General features: G+C 32.3%; 1 protein-coding gene across 1 annotated transcript; it reads right to left on the reverse strand.

The window, feature by feature from the left end:
• Positions 1-11,307: 11,307 nt before the first annotated feature.
• LOC115702123 (uncharacterized) lies at positions 11,308-12,916 on the reverse strand. The gene is made up of 2 exons (XM_030629582.2): positions 12,258-12,916; positions 11,308-12,141 (listed from the first exon to the last, which is right to left on the reverse strand). Exons 1-2 carry the CDS (start codon positions 12,483-12,485, stop codon positions 11,464-11,466), a joined length of 906 nt encoding a protein of 301 aa, XP_030485442.2. The 5' UTR covers positions 12,486-12,916; the 3' UTR covers positions 11,308-11,463.
• Positions 12,917-21,009: the final 8,093 nt, after the last annotated feature.

Genomic DNA, 21,009 nt, shown 5'->3' on the forward strand with positions numbered 1-21,009 from the left:
TTCTTGTTTTAGTCAATTTTCCATGAGTACAATCAACACAAGTATCCCAATCAGAAGCATCAAGAGGAGGAAGTATTTCAGATTTAATTAAACGATCAACCCTTTCTCTGGAAATATGACCCAATCTTTTGTGCCATAACAATAAGGATGTTTCCTTAATATGAGGTCTTTTACCCACAGTATTCACAACATTAAAAGAGGAATCTAAAGGAGCCAATGACAACTTGTAAAGACCATCAGAATAAAAGCAATTTCCAATAATTCGAGAGTCAAGCATAATGTCAACATTATCATTTGCAAAATGAAAAGAATATCCTTGTTTAACCAAAAGCGGAAGCGAAACTAAATTCCTTTTAAAAGTAGGAACATAAAAAGTATTGTTCAGAATAATCTTATCACGAGACTGTAATTCAAGAATAAATGTTCCAACATAGATAACGTCAACTCCAATATCATTGCCCACTTTAAGCTTGGACTCCCTCTCACTTGGCTTCCTGAGATCCTTTAGCCCCTGTAAGGAAGCAGAAACATGAACAGTAGCACCACTGTCTAACCACCAAGAATCAATAGGAACATCAACTAGATTAGATTCAAAACAAACACATGCCAATGGATTACCTGATTGTGCTTGCTTCTTTTCTAACCAAGTCTTAAATTTGTGACAGTCCGTTCTCCGATGCCCCAATTTTTCACAAAAGTAACACTTCACATTAGAGTATTTGGACTTTCCATTGTTATTCTTCTGTTTATTCTTATGCTCCTTACCATTACCATTCTGTTTTGTAGCACCATCATTTTTATTCTTGAATTTTCCTTTTCCTTTGTTGGGCTTAAGGTGAGAAACATAGTTAGCAGATTCATTCTTCTCCCTTTTAAGTTTGCTTTCTTCAGCTACACACTGAGAAATTAGGTCGCTGATAGTCCATGTTTGATTGTAAGTGTTGTAGGCTGTCTTGATTAGGCTGAAAGAGGCAGGAAGAGCATGAAGAGCTCGATGAATAATGAAAGAGTCAGGAAGAGGAATATTATGATCTTTTAACTTGGACTGAACATTCACCAATTTCAGAATAAAATCTCGCACTCCTTTTAATTCATCATACTTAATGGTTGTCATTTCATCCATAAGATGTCCAGCTTCAGCGTTTTCTCCAGTGTCGTATAATTTTTCTACAGCATTGAAAAACTCTTTGGCATTTGTAGTGTCTGGCAAACTACTCAATAGATGTTCAGGAATGGATCTTTTCATAGTAAGAAGACTGAGACGACTTGACTTTTCCCATTGTGCATGATGAGTTCTCTCGGCAGCTGTACTGGAGTCAGTAAGATCAGCAGGTTTTTCTTCTCGTAGGCACAAGTCCAAATCCATTATGCCTAAAGTAAATTCCACATCTCGTTTCCATGTCTTGTAGTTGGAAGCATTCAAAATATGGATGGAAGCATTATTGTTGTTCACAGAAAAGGAGACTGAAAAATTCAAAAATTAAAACTTGAATAAGCAATATGAGCAATGTATTAGAAAATATTGTAGAATCAACTGGTCATTATAAACTCCCCTTTGGGGTGAGAATATAACACACACATGATCTACCTTCATGAAGTTAACAACAAAGAAAAAATACATATCATTTAAGAATTTTATTACCTTTGGGCAAATAAATTTCTTAAAAAATATGTATTAATTCAAGCAAAAAAAATAATAAATTTATATATTTAAATTATTACCTTTGGGCAAATAATTAAAATATATATATTTAATATTAACTCACTTCATGGAATGTGAACTAATATATGTAAATACTACCTTTGGGCAAGTAATTACACATATAGTCAACCAAAAATATAATATTTTCTTCAACATGTGAAATTTGGTGATAAAACAATCATTGAAAATTAATAATTTTCAACCAAATTTCCAAAAGAGATATATAATTGCTTTTATTATATTGATAAGCAAAAAATAAAGTGCCCACCATAACACATTATTTTTGTATCAAACAACCAAGTTTTATAACTTTAGAACAACAAATAATCAAAAGATGTGAATATAAGAAAATTGGTGGAGACTACATAGTCAAAATAAATTAAATAAGAGAGTGACTATGTTTTATGGAACGAGAAGAAACTCAAAAAATTTTCTATGATTGACAAATTTCGAAAAATCATCAAAAATTATTTTTAATAATTTTTTAACTGCATAATTATCATTAAAATAATAATAATTATTAAACGGAGTCAAAAAATTAATTAAAAATCATAGAAAAATCAGAAATTAAATTCTAATAACGCTGAAAAAAAAAAGTCGAAAAACGACACCCCAGCCGGCCCCACGCGCCCCCACGCGCTGCCTGCGCGAGTGGGCTTCGCGGCTGGGACCTTCTTCTTCCTCCAGCGGGTCTGAAACCGGGTCACGCGACCCGGTTCTCCTCCAGTCGGGTCTGCTCTCTTTTTCCGGCCAAAAATCGACGAAAACACGCGATTCTTGATGGGTTTTGTTCGGGAATCGATTTCTAATCAATCTAAGTATTCAATTTGGGATAAAACATCCAAAATAATGGTAGATCAAGAAATTGAATCCGAAAATTGAAAACTTAAAAAAAAATTGATTGTGTTATGAATTCTCGGTTGGAACACGAAATAAATTGTGTAAGAATATTGATAAACAATTGATAATGAGAAATCTATCATCAATTTTAGATCAAAAACCATAAAATCAAAACACACAAATTATAATTTCATATTATAATTATATAAACCCTAAAACTTTAAATTTAAAATTCTCTTAATATACACAATGATTTCATGCATATAATATATCAATAGAACAAGAATTTAACGATAAACAAAACCCCTAAAGTTTTAAGATTTAAAAACAAAAAATTCAACATAAAATAATAACGAAATTAATATGAAATTATGGATAATTAACATATACAAATTAATTATACTAATTATAGGTTCTAAATCATATACAATAGGCAATCTGATACCACATGTTAGATAAATTAACAATTAACCCAAGATCTATTTGTATATAACATAGAACACAATAATAAGATATAATAATTAGGTATGTGTACCTGATTGATCCATAGCAATTATCTCTGATTGATCCACAACAGTTACTCCAATTCGATAGTGCAATACTATCAACTAAGTCTTCCTCCCTAGATCTCTAAATCAGAAGCAGTTTATTTTCTCTGATTATCAAAAGGTATACAATTGTGATGAGACAATATGTATTTATAGAGTTAGGGAGGGGACTTAGCTACAAAACCCTAGTTGGGCTGGGCCTGCTCATCAAAGGCTTCAGTCAACTAGAAAAGCCCACACTTCTGCTTCACCTAGACTTTACTCACAGATGCTAAGCCCATTAACAATTGATCACCAACAACATGGGCTAACACAGCAAAGAACTATCCAATCAACCCAAGTTTTAATAAAACCAATAAAATTTAATGTAAGCCCAAATAAAAGTCTAACATGTCATACTATATAATACGATATATAATGTGAGATGTGTGGAGCAATACCCATTAGCCATAACAATTTTCATATTTGTTAATTTTTTCTTATATATAAAAAAAAATCATATATAATTATTGAAAAATATTAAAAAGCAGTATCATATCACTTGATAGAGTTAAGTATTGAGAGGTCCTATACAATTAATTGTAATAATTTTTAGGATATATTATCAACTAATAGTAGGGTGTCACTTTTAAAAGTATTGAACAGTGCTAGCTGTAAAAGATATAGAAATGCTCATATTTATTTAATTGATAAAATTAAGGTTTATTTGTACCGCATGTCCTTAAATTATATATGTTTTGACAAGTTAGTTCCTAAACATTATTTTTTGGCAAACTGATTCCAAACTATATAAGTTTTGACAAGTTGGTTCTCAAATTTTATCTTTTGATAAATTGGCCCACAAATTTTTATTTTCTTAGAAACATAAATCTTCACTCTTAAATAATTGTATTTTATTTATTTATTTATCTATTTATTTTAAATAGTTTTATATTAATATATTATTAAATTAAATAAATATATATTTTTTATTTATATGTTTTTTTTTTCAAATATACCACAAAATAAAAAAGAACAATTGAAAAAGCTTAAATAATAATATTATTTTTTATAAATTATTGAAGTAAATTATGTTTGAAATTTTACTTTTAAGTTATGTTCCACAGCGAACAATGATATTTTACTAACATTGATGCAAAATTTAAATAATTAATAAATATACATACAATTAAAAAAAATTATAATACTATATATTTATAAAATAATAATAAAATATAATATATAAGTGCTAAAATATAAATTTTTTGAGGACTAAATTCTCTCTAGTCATTATATGAGTTGCTAGTATTTATACTTTTTTTTTATTAATAGTATATATGTACAAAGTATATCTTAAATATTTTCTTAAAAAATTAAATATTATAATTATATACATTATATGAATATTTAAAAAATAAAAATAAAAACTATTAATATTAATATAATTATTTTTATCAAAACATTAAAATTAAAAAAATAAATTAAAGTAAGTAAAATAAATAAAAATGTTAATATCTAAGAGTAGGGACTTTTGCGGTTGATGTGCCAGGGAGGGGGGTGGTTTAGCAATGTTATGGAAGGATAAGGAGGATGTTGAGATGGTCGGGTATTCACAAAATCATATAGATATGGTGGTAAGACATGATAGCTCTCATGTCTGGCGCCTGACGGGGCTATATGGAGAATCTAATCGGTCATTGCGAGGCAATACTTGGAATCTTATGAGGATTTTGAAGGAAGAAAATGATCTCCCTTGGTGTGTTATTGATGACTTGAATAATGTTCTTAGCCAAGATGATAAAAGAGGTGGTAATCCTTATCCTAATTGGCTTATAGATGGCTCTCAACAAACTGTCTTTGATTGTAATCTTGTGGATCTTGAGCTTGAGGGTCATCCGTTTACTTGGGAGAAGAGTAAGGGCACGGACATTTGGATCGAAGTGAGGTTGGATAGAGCGTTAGCCACCCCTTCTTGGATGAGTTTGTTTCCGAATGCACAGTTGATTAACATGGTCTTTTCCACATCGGATCATTGTCCACTTTTTTTGGATCCATCATTCCAGTTCCAGACAGCTTCTAGGAGGGTGTTTCGGTTTGAGAATGCTTGGCTGCGTGATTCTAATTATTATGCTATTATTCAGGAGCAATGGGAAGCTTGTGTATCAGGTAACATTATTGACAAAGTGGCGGCTCTTCAGGGTCCTCTTGGTGTGTGCGGGAGGAGCTTAACTGACAATTTTAAGGAGAGAATTTATAGTTGTAAAACCAGAATTGGTCTCCTTAAAGGCCGGTTGGATGTGGAGTCTCTAGCTGAATATAAGGAGGCGAGAAAACAACTTGCTGAAATCTATCATCAAAAAGAAATCTTTTGGCGGCAAAGATCGAAGCAATTGTGGCTTCGGGAGGGTGACCAAAATACGAGGTATTTTTACGCTGCTGCTAGCTCAAGAAGGAAAAATAATTTCATTCATGAGTTAAAAGATGAGACCGGTTCCTGGGTTCAGTGGGAGTCGGGTCTGTCTCAGGTTATGGTAGACTACTATACTGATATTTTTCATTCTAAGGGGTCAAATTATGCGGAGGTTCTTGATGTAATACAACCATCCATAACATATGAGGATAATGTTGCTCTTTTACAACCAGTTTTAGAGGAGAAGGTAAGGCACGCTGTCTTCCAAATGCACCCAGACAAGTCACCTGGGCCTGATGGATTGACGCCTGCTTTCTATCAGAAGTGTTGGCATATGTGGGCAAGGATGTTGTTAAGATGGTTTAGGATTTCTTTCGATCTAAGTACATGCCTCGGGGTCTAAATGCTACTAATCTTGTTCTCATTTCGAAGAAGAAGTCTCCTTCTGTTATGGGCAATTTGAGGCCTATTGCTTTGTGCAATGTTTCATATAAAATCATTTTAAAAGTCATGGCTAATCGGCTCAAAAGCTTATTATCGAAGATCATCTCGGAGTTTTAGAGTGCGTTCATTCCTGGTAGGCTCATTAGTGATAACGTTCTTGTTTCGTTTGAGATATTACATTACCTTTTTTTCTAGACATATGCAACAGGGGAAGAATGGTTGTATGGCTCTAAAACTTGATATGAGTAAGGCATATGATAGGATGGAATGACCTTTCTTACAAGCTATTTTGTTACGGATGGGCTTTTTGGAGGCTTGTGTTGACATGATCATGGAATGTCTTCGAACGATTTCGTATAATATTGTTCATGGGGGAAAAAGTTTGGGTCCTATTATCCCATCTCAAGGAATCTACCAGGGAGATCCGCTGTCGCCGTATGTATTTATCATCTGTGAGGAAGGTTTGTCTGCTCTTATTCGGTTATATGAAGAGAGGAAGTGGATTCACGGTTGTCGGGTGGCTAGGGGGGCTCCTTGTGTTTCCCATATGTTGTTTGCTGATGACATCTTTCTCTATTGTAAGGAAAATAGAGAAGAGGCTCAACGGGTTCTGGAGTTGCTGAACACTTTTGAGAGGGTGTCAGGCCAGAAGGTGAACCTTAGTAAGTCTTCTGTTTTCTTCAATTCTAATACCGATACCGGGACTCATGATTCTATTTTGTCTACGTTTCATATGAGGGCGGTAGATGATCAGAATTTTTATCTTAGGCTACCTAGTATGGTGGGAAGAAATAAGAATGTCACTTTCGGCTTTCTAAAAGAGAAGGTGAGGAAAAGAATTCACAAGTGGGATAGTAAACTTCTGTCTAGAGTGAGAAGGAAGTGCTTTTGAAATCAGTTATTCAATCTTTACCAACTTATGCTATGATTGTTTTCTTGATCCCGTTGAAGATTTGTAAAGATGTGGATCGGCTTATGGGTAAATATTGGTGGCATACAGAGTCTTCACAAGGCCAAGGTATTCATTGGAAGATTTGGGATAAGCTATGTTTGCATAAGCACCAAGGGGGTTAGGGTTTTCGAAATCTCAGGGATTTTAATTTAGTTATGTTAGGTAAGCAAGGTTGGAGGCTTTTGACTAATAGTAGTTCCTTAGTGGCTTGGGTTTTTAAAGCCAGGTATTATCCCCATTCCTCGTTTCTTGATGCTGAATTAGGTGCTAATCCAAGCTACGTGTGGCGAAGTGTTCTAGAGGAAAAATCTGTGGTTAAGATGGGTGCGAGATGGCGTGTTGGAGCCAGTTTTTCTATACCGGTTCTCAATCAACCATGGCTTCCTTGTAAGGAACATTCGTATCTTACCTCTTCTCATGTGGCTCTCCATGACTTTAAGGTCAATAATTTATTAAAAGTGGGCTCTCTTGAGTGGGATGAGGAAGTTCTTCAAGATTTTTTTGTTTAAAGGGATACTGAGTTGATCCGTTGTATACCGTTGTCTCCGTCTTCGGTTGAGGATGCTTGGTTTTGGATGTTGGAGACGCATGGGGGTTATTCTGTCAAAAGTGCTTATCGCGCCTTACAAGTTAGCAATGGTAGGTGGAATACTCAAGACAATTCGGGTTTTTGGAGGATGTTTTGGAACTTGAAATTGCCCCCTAAGGTGAAGAATTTTCTTTGGCGGCTCTTACCAATTGTCTCCCTACTCGTAAAAGGGTCCACGTGAACGGATTGTGTCCGTTGTGTAATCGGAAGGATGAGACAATTTTCCATATAATGGTTAGTTGCGCTTTTACTAAGAGTTGTCTGGCCAGGGGCTGGGAGGGACAGTTGGAGGGAGTGAAGCTGTAGTGTTTGGCAGCTGGTTTGATAGTGTTTGTAAGGTGCAGCCTATGGATCGTATTGAGAGGCTTGCTATGCTTCTTTGGGGAGTTTGGGGAGCTCGTAATGACTTGGTTTCGAATAATAAGGCTTTGTCGTTAGAGAGGGTGGTGAATTATGCAAGGGAAATTTGAAAAACTATCCATAGAACACACTAAAATTATTTCCCTAAATTTATATCTATTAAAATTGCCCATATATGACTACATTTGATTTTTTCCCATAATACCCCTCCCATTTGAAAAACAAATCCCAAACAAAAATCAAAATTTCTCTCTCTCCCTCTCACTGAAACCTAGACCACGCCCGACCCTACCCCATCAAACACCTGCGCCTTCAGCGCCCGACCATGCCCGGCCACCGACGACCACCCACCACCACCGACAGCAGCGCCCGACCACGCACGACCACCGTCCGACCACGCACGACCACCACCCGTAGTCGCGAATATGTAGAAGGTTAGTTTTTCCTCGATCGGTTTTGGGTTTTTTCAGATCTGAGGTTGAAGACATCGGACCTCCTATTCGTCCAATGTCGTCCGATGGTCCGATGGGGTACATGGGGTAGGGTCCGATGGGGTCCGATGGGTTATGTGGGTTGGGGTCCGATGGTCGTCTCGTGGGGTTATGTGGGTTGGGGTCCAATGGGTTATGTGGGTTGGGGTCCAATGGGTTATGTGGGGTCTCCGATGGTCCGATGGGTTATGTGGGTTGGGATCCGATGGGTTATGTGGGTTGGGTCCGATGGTGTTGTGGGTTGAAGTTTGAGATTGAAGGTTGTTCGGTTAGTGGGTGTCCGTGGGAGTTGTCTCGGTCGGATCGGGGTTGTGGGTCTCCGTCGAAGGAGGGGGTTATCTCGTGGTCGGAGTGGGGGTGAGGGGGCTGGGTCGGCTCGTACGATGTGGTGAGGGGGTTGAGGGTTCGGTTGGGTTGAGAGAGAACCTAGAGAGATAGAGGAAGAGAGAGAGAGTTGGGTTGTGTGTTATGTGAGGGTTATTCTTGAGTTTTTTTTATAAAAGTGGCATATATGTTTTATTTTGAAATGTATTTGTTTAAGAATAAAATATTAGGGTTTTTAAAGTATATTTTTTCAAATTTCCCTTATGCAATTACTTACCTTGATTCTTAGAAGAATGCTCAGCTGGAGAGTAGAGGTGTGTTGCCAATTTCTGGTCCGAATACTTCCGGGTGTGAGCAATGGGCTAAACCTTGTTTTGGTGAGAGTAAGGTTAATTGTGATGCTGCTGTCTTTGAGGATGACAATAGTCTCGGTTTGGGGTGGATTGCTCGGGATCATAATGGTTTATTCATTGATGCGCTGGCAGTTAAAACTTATGGTCAACCCGACCCGTTTTTGGCTGAAGCTATGGCGTTAAAGGAGGCGCTCAGTTGGGTGAAGGGAATGTGGGCTGAGGGGGATGTGTCTGCTGGTGTGGTTATGGAATCGGACTCGCTGCTGCTGGTGCAAGCCGTGCAACAGAAGAAGCGTTTGTTATCTCCGGTAGGGCTTTTAATTTCGGATTGTGTTGCTCTTATGCAATCCTCTCTTTTATTTCCTATTTCAGTTAATTTTATTAAACGGTCCGGGAACCAGGCGGCTAACTTTTTAGCTCGTTCTTCTGGTTCTATTCCTGGTTGTGGTTCCCGCGGGGGTGTTGTCCCTGCTGGTTTGGAAACTATCTTGGTAGCTGATTTAATTTAATAACATTTAATTTTTTGGTTCAAAAAAAGAGGACTAAATGTTGCTAAAAATAGAAGTTTGGAGACTAATTTACTAAAAAAATAAAATTTGGGGATTAATTATCAAAAATTATCTAATTTAAGGACTAATTTACAAAAAAAATTTGAGGATCAACTTATCAAAATTTATATAATTTAAGGACCTATGGCAAAATAAGCTTAAAATTAATAAGTTGTGTTTTGTGAGGTGGGTACCAAATTATCCAAGTTTTCCGAAGTGGGTGGTGGTGTGTCATAATCGGTCTGTTAGCAGCTCAGATACACATTATTTGTACTTGTGGGACTTCAATGATAATAATAATTGGTTCAGATTACATATTCTTTTATTAATTATTTATATTTTCTTTCTCAAAATTCAATTGGCAAAACGTTAACAAAATAATAAATTAAATCCCCCTTAAAAAAGAAATTATATATGATTATAGTGTCACTTAAGATCTCATTTAATTTCTTCAAAAAAAAAAAAAATCTCATTTAATTTGCTAATACTCTTTTTAATTAGTACACCAAATCCTCAACAATTAGGATAATTTTCTAGGTACTCAATTATACAAATAAGGACAAGATCGATGTTTAGAAAAGAAAATAAAATGAGTAGAAAGAAAAAAAGTTCGCTATGAGCAATGGTGTAATTAGCTTTTTATATATAATTAGAGATAATTATAATATTTAAATATTTTATATGTTTATCTGACAATATAATTATACCTAATGATATAATTTGAAGTAATTAAAAAATTTTAATTGCATGCACTCTTTAATTCTCATATAAAAATTGAGTGTAATTATTAAAAAATTTCAATTTCAAACATTAACTACTAAAATATATTATTTTTATGTGTAATTATTAATTATTTTGCTAAACAAAATGTTATAAATTTATATATAATTACTACCTCATATTCATATACATTTTATTATAATTTAAAATATATAGTAATTAATTACTAGATGTATAATTACCACCTAATAATTATATTGTCTAATAATTATATAATTACTTTTAAACACATAAATAAAAAAGTATTTATAATAGAGATAAATACTATTTTAAAATCTAATTTATTTTGCAAAATAAGTTGTTCTTTTTTTTTGGGTTAAATTACTACAATATTCATTTTTTTTCTTTTCAGACCATTGAAGAGATAGGATTCCTGTTATCGATTGGTGCTTTTGATTTGTTTCTCTTTATCTGGAATCTCTTCAGTTTCAAGTTTCTTCCAGCGAAAAATTCGAAGAGAAAAGAGTCTTCTATTCCTAGTTGATTTGATTTTGGTTAAATGTTTTCAGAGATATAATTAATTAGCTAGATTAGATTTCAGACTACACCATCATTCATTAGCTAGTACTTTTAGAATAGAAAATTTTAGGGTTAGAGTTTAAAAAAAAAAATTAACTAAAATAACTCTTAAATATCATTTTGTTTTATTTACTAAACACGGAAGTTGAATTATCATTTCATATAAAACATTAAAATCTATTATATATATTGGTAACTTCTTAAAAATACATATCAAAATACTAGAATTTAAACTACAGTATGATTTAAGCATATAAATAAGCACTAAATAAATGAGACCAACCTTTCAATATAATATATATAATAAATGCTTCTTTTTCATATAGATATATATATTTAATGGCATACATTTACAATTACATATTAATATTCTTTAATATATTATGTACATCCACACACTTGAGATCTGAGTAGTAAACGTCTACAATCTCATCCATACAATAATAATATCACCCACCATATATCGCATCAAAATTCAAAACTTAGTAATTTATACATACTCTTTCCTTTTCCCTTTTGGAAAAAGAATCTCAAAAGTAGTAAAATACATGAATCCTATAATAATATTACATTATATTATATATAATTAACAGCCTAAACACATAACTATATCTAAATATATAATTAAGCTTCAATCTGTCTACCATGATTAGGAAATGATTTGACCCTAAACACATGCTCTTCACCAGTGCATTTGTCAACTTTCACAACCCAACTATGACTTCTCTTATGTGTTTTTTTTCCATTATTAACATTATTATTATTATTATTAGTACTATTTGCTCTAATAATTTTTCTATTAGCTTTATCACTACCATTAATCCGAGTCACCAATAAACCTTCTCCAATAGGCAACAACTGCGTTCTACACCCCACAAGACTATTAGATTGCGAGGAAGACCCTTTTCTGAAAGCGTTGTAGCCAACAAAAACGACGCCGTTTTGCCTCTCTTTATTGGCGTCGACGAGGGCAGCCATTTCAACAGTCTCGAGATTACAATCGATGAGTACAAAATCTGCGTCTCGATAGTGAGTCAAGAGCAAGTGTTGTGCGTCTCCAATAACAAACTCCAAGTGGCAAGCATGGTCTAGTCCGAGGATTAATTCCTCGGACTGCATCAGCCCACCGTTTCCTTGGAGAATGCAAACCACGCGTCCTCCAGTTTGGTGGGCTGCTGCCACGAGAGCTAGCGCGGTGGCATCAGCAGCCCCCGCGCAGGCTACAACCATTAGTTGCGCGTTGTTGCCTGCTGCTAGCGCGGATATGAACTCGACTTCGTCTGGCTCATTAGCCTTGTGTCCCTGAAATTAAAAAAGAAAAATTGAGATTAGTCATAATATTTATCATCATCATCATTTACAAAGAAATATAACTAGAAAAAATTAGAGTGTAATTTATTGATGAAAAAGTAACTTACCATTTTCAAGGTTTTAAGGTAGGCTTTTGTGGCATTCTCAGCTGACCAGGAACCCATTTTTGATTTCTTAGCTTGAGTATAGAGATGTACGATTGTTATTTGAGTTTGTTGAATCTCTTGGTTTTGATGGGAAATAAAATAGAGAAAAGGGCCTTTTATAGGTTGGACTTGGAGTATCCGACCAAAAGATGTAACTTGTAGTTTATTAATGACATCACTACTGACCATGTTAATTAATTATTATAATCAGCAAAATCGTATAAATATATATCAGCTGTGATATACGTCAGTTTTATTAAATTTTATATCCAAATAATTAATTGAACTTGATTTATATACATGTACAGTACAGATTGCAATAATCATATATAATATTTTGATATGGAAAATAAAATTATTATGTGAGCTTCGAGGAGCGAGGGCCAGTTTTCTTATTATTATCTTACAAATTAATATATTGCAACTTTATATATGTATTAATTAATTATTAGCACGATATTTTTTAGAGGCTCCACACGATTTCTCAAGTCTTGTATAATAGTTTTGCAATTAATAAGCTGTGTTTGTCCTATTTGTTAAAGACAACATCGTAGTATTAAGTGATTTTTTTGTTTAATTGTATTTTCCAAACGACAAACTTAACAGTTATGCATGTTAGTTGAGGAGCAGCCAACACATTTGTACTACTAATTAGCGTTAAAGCTAATACATATATACACATTTATGGAGATCGAACGTTAAATATACAAATATATTATAAGAGTTAGTGTCGACTTCTTTTACCTGTTTTAAAATCTATCAATTTCTGGGTGTGTATATTTATAAATTTCTCTATATTTGGGCTTGTGCAATTTTTTTAAATATCACATTCAGTCTTATGGTCTCTTAAAAGTCGTTCGTTATGCTTACACTATCCAAGCCAAAATGTGAAGAAGGTATATTAGAGTTAATCTCACATTCCTAATTAATAAATTATTCATCTCATTACCAATTAATTTTAAGATAAAACACTGTATATCTTATCTTAAATTTTAACATATATATTATTAAATTGGGTATGAATCACACAATAGAAATTACATAATGTATATGTAGAAAGTTGAATAGGAGGCAAAAATAATTAAATAATTAAGAAGATCTATTAAAATAATTAATTCTTGTGGATATACCGTTCCGTACTGCAATTTAAGCTGATCAGATCAAGTTGTTAAAGTATTTATATATATTTAATTAGCTGTAGTTGATTTAATATTTCAATATTATTTATAAAAATAATATTAATCAAATTAATTAATGTTGATGCAAGTAAACAAGATATATTAACTAATTACATGTGTTTATTAAAATGTTTTTGAAATTGTTTACAAAGTTAAATAGCTGGCTCCATTTTGTGAAGACTGAAGTTACCTATGAGAATTGTGAGGGGTCGTGTTTTGCCTCCCCAAAGATGAACATAGATCTAGATGCGATCAAATAACACATTGGAAACAAAACGACATGATTTATAAATTCTTTTGTCTCTTGTTTTAATTTTCATATATCTCTCTTGCATTATTATAAGGTATTCATTAGTTATATATTACGAACGAAATTCAAGCCAATTTGGTCAAACTTGTTAATTTGCATTGTCATCAATCAAACCCCCTTTAATCACTCTTATTAATTTTGTTTTCTTTCATAATTGGATGCATTATAATTCACTACTTCTCATGAAACACACAAGAAGTTTGAGACGAAAGTACGTATATGTGATGAGAATTCTTTTATAAAAGTAATGAGAAATGGGGAATGTATAATAATATAATATATATATATATTTATATATATATATATATATATATTGATTAAACATGTAGTGGGTCCAAAGATTTTGATGGTCGGATAAGGGTTTTATGTATAGAATACATCCATTTTTGGAAGAGGAACAAGATGTTGATTGTTGCATATATGTATGGTTTAATTAAAGTTATCGTTTTTATATGCAATATTCAGAACATTATGTCATACCATACCTTTCCATAAATGGTACGTAGTAAATTAGTCTAGTGTACAAAATTCCAAATGGGAAAAAATCTCTGCTATGATGCATGCATGGGCCAAATTAAGTATATATAATAATAAGACATAAATATGGAAGAACAGTGTTGATATTATTCATTGGTATACGGGAAAATTGAAGCTTTGTAATATGGAGCACAACACCGTTACAGTACGTAGTATATAACGTATTATATATTATTGGATAAGTTTGTTGCTATATAAGTGATCACAGCTCATCCAATTATATATACATGAAAAGTTATTGGTTGAATATGTAATTTTAATATATATATATATATCTTTATATATTAAAAGTGTCTATCTAACGGCATTTTTTGGTTTAACAGAATATACTTAAAAATAAAAGAATATTAAAAGTGTCTATCTAACGGCATTTCTTGGTTGAATATGTAATTTTAATATTAATAATTTTATAAAACAAATCGTTCAAATAATTATACTATTTTAATTATTAATTAAAATAAAAAACTAAAATATTAAATAAAACTAACACTACGTGGCTTGGCACGTAACAATCACCTAATATCTTTATATATTAAAAGTGCCTATCTAACGGCATTTCTTGGTTTAACAGAATATACTAAGAATATTCTGTTAAATTTAACGATGTTAATAGATTTCATCTCCCGTTAACAAATAAACCCAATAATTAAACCAAAAAATTAAACCATCTTTTTTTAAATTAAAAAAAAATTAAAAATTGAAAATTTCAATAAACCCAAAATATACATTAGCGATATCTTCATATTATTATATTATATTCAATAAAACGATGGTTTTTAAATTTCAAATTAAAATTTTGACTAATTATTTATTCAAATTTTTATAATTATTATTTTCAAAATATTAAAATAATAATTTTAAATAAATATCTACTATAATAAATATCTAATTTGTGAATAGTATCAAGCCAACAATAGCAATGTTTTCTCCTCAATATCGCTGGTGATTAATAAAAGAGGAGAATTCTAAGAATGAGTAATTCAGAGAAAAGAGCCAATGTGATTTATGAGCCTTATATTGATCCAGATTATGAATTTAATTAAGGTAACTAATGCGATTTATTGTATTCTTTCTCAATTTTAATTCTTAGCCTTAAAACAAAAAATTATATATTTGTTATTATTCATGATCTCGAGTAGTGCTTAATTATCTGGATTATTTGGTTAATTTGGTGTTCGTTTTAGGGTTTGTATAGACAATATATGATACATGTTCATATTCCACACTTATAAAGGTATTTCCTTTCTTAATTATTAATTCTTCTATATTTTTTATTGCCACATACTTTCGTCTGCTGGATTTTCTTTTTATTTCAATTGATTAGAATATCGATGTTTCTTAGATAGTATAATTTTACTTCAATAAATAATTTTTATTTTTTAAAAAAAATTATAATTATGAAATTATGAAGAAAACACAATTAAATAAGAGAGAAAAAAACAAAGAAAGAATCAATATAAAATTTAAACTCTATATTAAAAAATACTTTTTTTTTTTCTATAAATATAAAGCTACAGACTAATTTCATTAACAATTATCAATATAAATATTCAAGTATGAATAAATCAGAACAAATAACTATTCAAATATTTCAATAAATTCATAAACAAATAAATTAGAACAATTCAAAATCTCAAATCAAGAAAATTAATTAAAAGTTTAGATTTATAATCTTTACAAATATGAAAAACTTAAATAGATCTATCTACTATTGTTGTTGTCGTTGCTTAGTTACTAAATTTTTAAACAAAAACTACTAGAACTTATATAAAACTAATATTTACGTGGCTCGCCACGTAACTCTCATCTAGTATATATATATATATATATATATATAAACAAGTAGTTAGTAAATCTTGATGATTTAGTGATTTTCTTATTAATTATATATAATATGGTGAGCAAAAATCTTTTAAAGATTGACAATTCAAGTACTGTTTATAATGACGTTTTTGGAATTAAGTTTGATTTTTTTTTTAAAGTAAAATAATTGAACATTGATATTAATGTGTGTAGCACCTTTTAGACGTGCCACTTTGCGATTGGCTAGCAATACTCTCTAGAAGTTATCACATTAAACTTTATGAAACTCAATAATTAGTTGGACCAATAGCGATATTGACACGTAGAAACTAGACACCACTGATACCCTTTAGCGTTTATCAAAATAATTAGGCAGGTTTTAGACTCTCAAGTGGTACTTATGGGAGGACATCATGACTAGAGATGGAAATTGGGCGGTTAATGTACGGGGAATGCAACATTAAGGCAAACAGATTCGGGGTAGGAGAATACCCATCGGTTATGGAAAACCCATCGAGTATCCATTAAGGCAAAATGAAGAAAAAAAAATAATTGAAAAAAAATTAAATTAAACCAATATTCTCACAAATATCATAATCTACCTAAAAAAAGCATAACCTAGTAGAAATTAAAAACTAAATATGTCTCAAAGTTTTTAAAAAAAAAAATCATAACTCAAATATAGTATGAGTATCATAGTCTCATACCTCTCAAGCCTCCCAACAAATTAAAAAGTAAATAAAGATAAAACTAAGAATCGAGAAGAAAATATCTTTACACATGTAATTTACAATAATTATCAGTTTACTATCGTCATTAGATCTTCATAATTTAAGCATATGATATATAATTTTGATTATAAATGATTATCAATGATATATATACTATATATGTATTAAGAATAAAAAGGAAATTATATATATATCTATATCGAAGTCAGATATGGTGTGGATAGTATTATCTCCGCCCCCGTTCCATCCCCGCTTCGGGTATTGAAATTGTTCTCCACCACCGTCCCATTAACCACTAAGACGGGGAATCCCCACCCCATTAGAGGCGGGTCCTCGCGGTTACCCATCTCCTGCGGTATAAATTTTCATCTCTAATCATGACATGTTCCTTATTACTTTTGCTTATCACTACTGAGATTTTGAGTTGGATTTAAATGAACAGATTCAAAACCATGTATTTGCCTTGAGTTTAATTCTTTCATTTAGATAACGTTGTATTGTAGCTGAAAGATGTTGATATGGTTCATGTTTGGAGTAGTGAATATGACAATATATATCGTCCACATTCCCATAAAGAACGATAGCAAGATAAGAATTAAGATATAAGTCTAGATCCTCTTAATGTTCAGGCAAGTTAACCTTTGATTGGATTTGGATGAGTCATCATTACGTACTACTACTCAAAGCTAGCTTGCGAGACATTGTTTATGAAAAAATCAACATTTGTTTTTATCTCGTATATGTCAAACCCGAGCAACGAGTATATAACACTTATTAGAAGTATCAATAAAGTTATATTATAATTGTAAATGCATGAATGTGAGGAACAAAAAAAATCGCATTACCAATTTTCTGCCTACAGCCACTAAATCATCATCTTCCCATGGCGTTTGTAATAAATTTGTAGGCATATTGCTTTTTAAGAAATTACTGTAACTATTTTGGCCACCGAAGAGAATTAATGCATGTAAGAAAAATCTAATTAATATGCCATTAATTAGAATTAGATTGATTTTGTATTTATATATATATATATATCTAATCACAACATCACTCACAATCAAACTGTATTGTTATGTGTTGAGACATTGTAGTCCATGAATTTATTATCTTTCATGGATTTTGGCTTGATCAACAGCAAATATAGCTTATTTTCAAACTTGATGATTGTTACGTTCAAAGTTGGTTGACACTGAAAAGACAAAACAATTGTGAGAAGTAAGAACTTGATGAGGGCTATTTACTTTCTTCATTTTTTTACACATATTTATTTTTTATTTTTAGAAAAAATAAATAAATAAATAAATAAATGTATACGTTGTGCAAAAATTTGGAATAAAAGGTTAAGGTGCAATGGCCCCCTCTGCTCCCTTACCTCCGTCATTGATCACGAGTACTGATATGTGAAGATATGAAGATGTGAAATGTTGTTCAGAGTGTGATTAATGAGAAGCTGGTTTTTGGTGTATGAAGAATAGAATAGTTATGATGAGAGGGGTTTTGATAGTATGGTGGATATATAGTCAGAATTGGGAACATTTGAGAGGGTGTGGGTAAGACATTGTCTACTATATATGTCAGAATTGGATGGTTAATTTGATTAGACACAATCATTATCTGATATATATGTGAGAATCAGTTGGTCCATTTAACTTTATAATAGTAGGAATTTGAGATGAAAGGAAAGATAGAAGCTGCTGAGGTTAGGAGCTATGATCACTTATGCACAGCAATTAATTAGGAGCTAAGATCCATTTTTAAATAGGAAAAAACAAAAGTTGTAAGATCAAATAATGCATTTGAGTGGTGAGTTCAGTACTTCTCAGCCTTCTCTAGACTCATAATTAGGACTTCAATTTATCCAAAATTCCCATCACAAACATTAGCCAAAAATAGTAGAAATTAGCCTTTTTTTTTTTGTTATGCATATTTTACCATTAACTATGCCTATAGATTTGATGCATAGAATATCCATAATTTTCCTGCCCCTACTTCATAGAATTGATCACTTTTCCACGTTTATATATAATAAAACACCTAAAAACTCAATATTTCATAATTTTGGTTGCTTCTGTTTTGTTTATCTCAGACCATCCAACCAAAACAAACTCCAATTCAAATCCTATCTAGATCATTTTCTCAGATACATAGCACCAATCACAAAGATCACTCGTGTCTAATCAGTCCACTAAACGCCTCTACATAACTTGTCATGTAGTATTTGATGAAACCACATTTCCTATCAATCTTTATCATTTATTACCACTGTTTCTAACCATTCTTGACCCAGACCCCACTCATATTACTAATTCAGTTCTAACTAGCACTACTCTGCTCGATCCAATTGGACTAATTGTACTATCAAGTCCCATCTTAAGCTTATAAAGAACTTATCAGTGTGTAATTGTTCAAACGAAGCCTATACAGCCATCTCAAATTCCATCATATATTATATAAACAAGCCTGCCTTGAAAGACCCCTCTGTTGGGAATACAAATAAAAGTCCCACATTAGCTAAAAATAGATAGATCGTGGCTATATAAAGATGGACATATCTCCATTAGTATAAGGATTTTTGAGAAAGTGTCCAAGAACAAAACGGTGAGGTCTGATGACACCCTCATGAACAATTGCAATGAATTCAAATATCAAGTTTTACTACGAAATATAATTCGGCACATTCAGGAACCAATATAATAGTTCAAATTAATGGATCTTAAAGATTAAATACAAGACAGGCGAATATCCCTCACATTTTTGCAAAACAAACAAGACTTTGTACGGCAACAAACATAGTCTCATACTTAAATGGAGTTTTCTTTGATCCAAAACTGATACCTCTGTTCATCTTACACTCTCAAATACAATGTCTTAAATCATTATCATACTTATGATCATAGTCATCGCCTCTCAAATACAAAGTTTTATTACTTCTCCTATTTCTTTCATTAAAATAAGATCATTTTGGCAATCTCTTGTACTACTATGGTAAACTTCTATATATTAATAACGATGGGACATAAAAGTAAAATTTAATTGAGGTTATCAATTCATCTTGATTCTTAAATAAACCAGAGAACATGGGAGAACAGGGGAACACGAAGACTCAAAACTATGGGAAAAACATTACCTCCATTGGAGGCTCTTCTATTGCATTTATAGAAAAATACAGTTCAATTACAGTAGCAGTAAGAATAACAGAATTAGTTAGAAAAGAATATAACTAACACAGTGCAAACTAACTCTAACTAACTTGTCTAAACTAACTGTGGCTATCATCCTGTTATGAAAATTGTGAACAGTACGCAAGTGCACATAATCAAGTAGTAAACTCACACAGGTGAGGTCGAACCACAGGAAATTAAATTGAATACCACTAGACTAAATTTATGATTCTATTTGGCAAACCGATATTCTTTCAAGATTAAGAAAAACATAATAAAATTCAAGAAGCTTAAGTTCTTAAATATAGTTGGTTACTTGGTTGTTTAGACTGTTAAGTTAGTTGGACTGATTTATATAACAGATTTCTGTTATGTTTGTTTTAAGTCAATGTTTGTTATTTTCCTTGTATAAATACTGTTCCATTCATTTCAATAATACATTTTTTGATATTACTTTCACTAATATGGTATCAGTTGCTTAAGATTTTTTTTCATCGTCTACAACCTCTGTTCTGCCATTGATTCTCAACATGGCTCGAACCCGAGCTACTGGTTCAAGGAGCTCTGGCCAAAATCCTCCGCCTAATTCCTCATCTACGATTCCAGATGCTCCACAACATGACGATCCGATCATTCCTCCAGCCCCTGTGATTACTGGAGAAAATTCCAATAACCAGAATCGCCCTCATCTTCGTCCTGCTCATGAAGATAGTTCCAGCCCCTATTATCTCAGTTCAGGGGATCATCCTGATCTGATACTGGTCACTCCTCCCCTTTCTGATCAGAATTTTCAAGCATGGAGACGAGATTTCGAACTGTCTGTTGGTGCAAGAAACAAGACCGTGTTTCTCAAAGGCACTCTACCTCGACCTCCGATTGAAGATCCTCTTCACAATCATTGGCTCCGTTGTAACCAAATGGTAATGTCATGGATCCTCCACTCTGTCACTCCAGAAATCAAGAGCAGTATTATGTTTCTTGAAACTTCGG

This window comes from Cannabis sativa, chromosome 1, assembly GCF_029168945.1.
Source record: "Cannabis sativa cultivar Pink pepper isolate KNU-18-1 chromosome 1, ASM2916894v1, whole genome shotgun sequence".
In the NCBI taxonomy this organism is placed as follows: Eukaryota; Viridiplantae; Streptophyta; class Magnoliopsida; order Rosales; family Cannabaceae; genus Cannabis; species Cannabis sativa.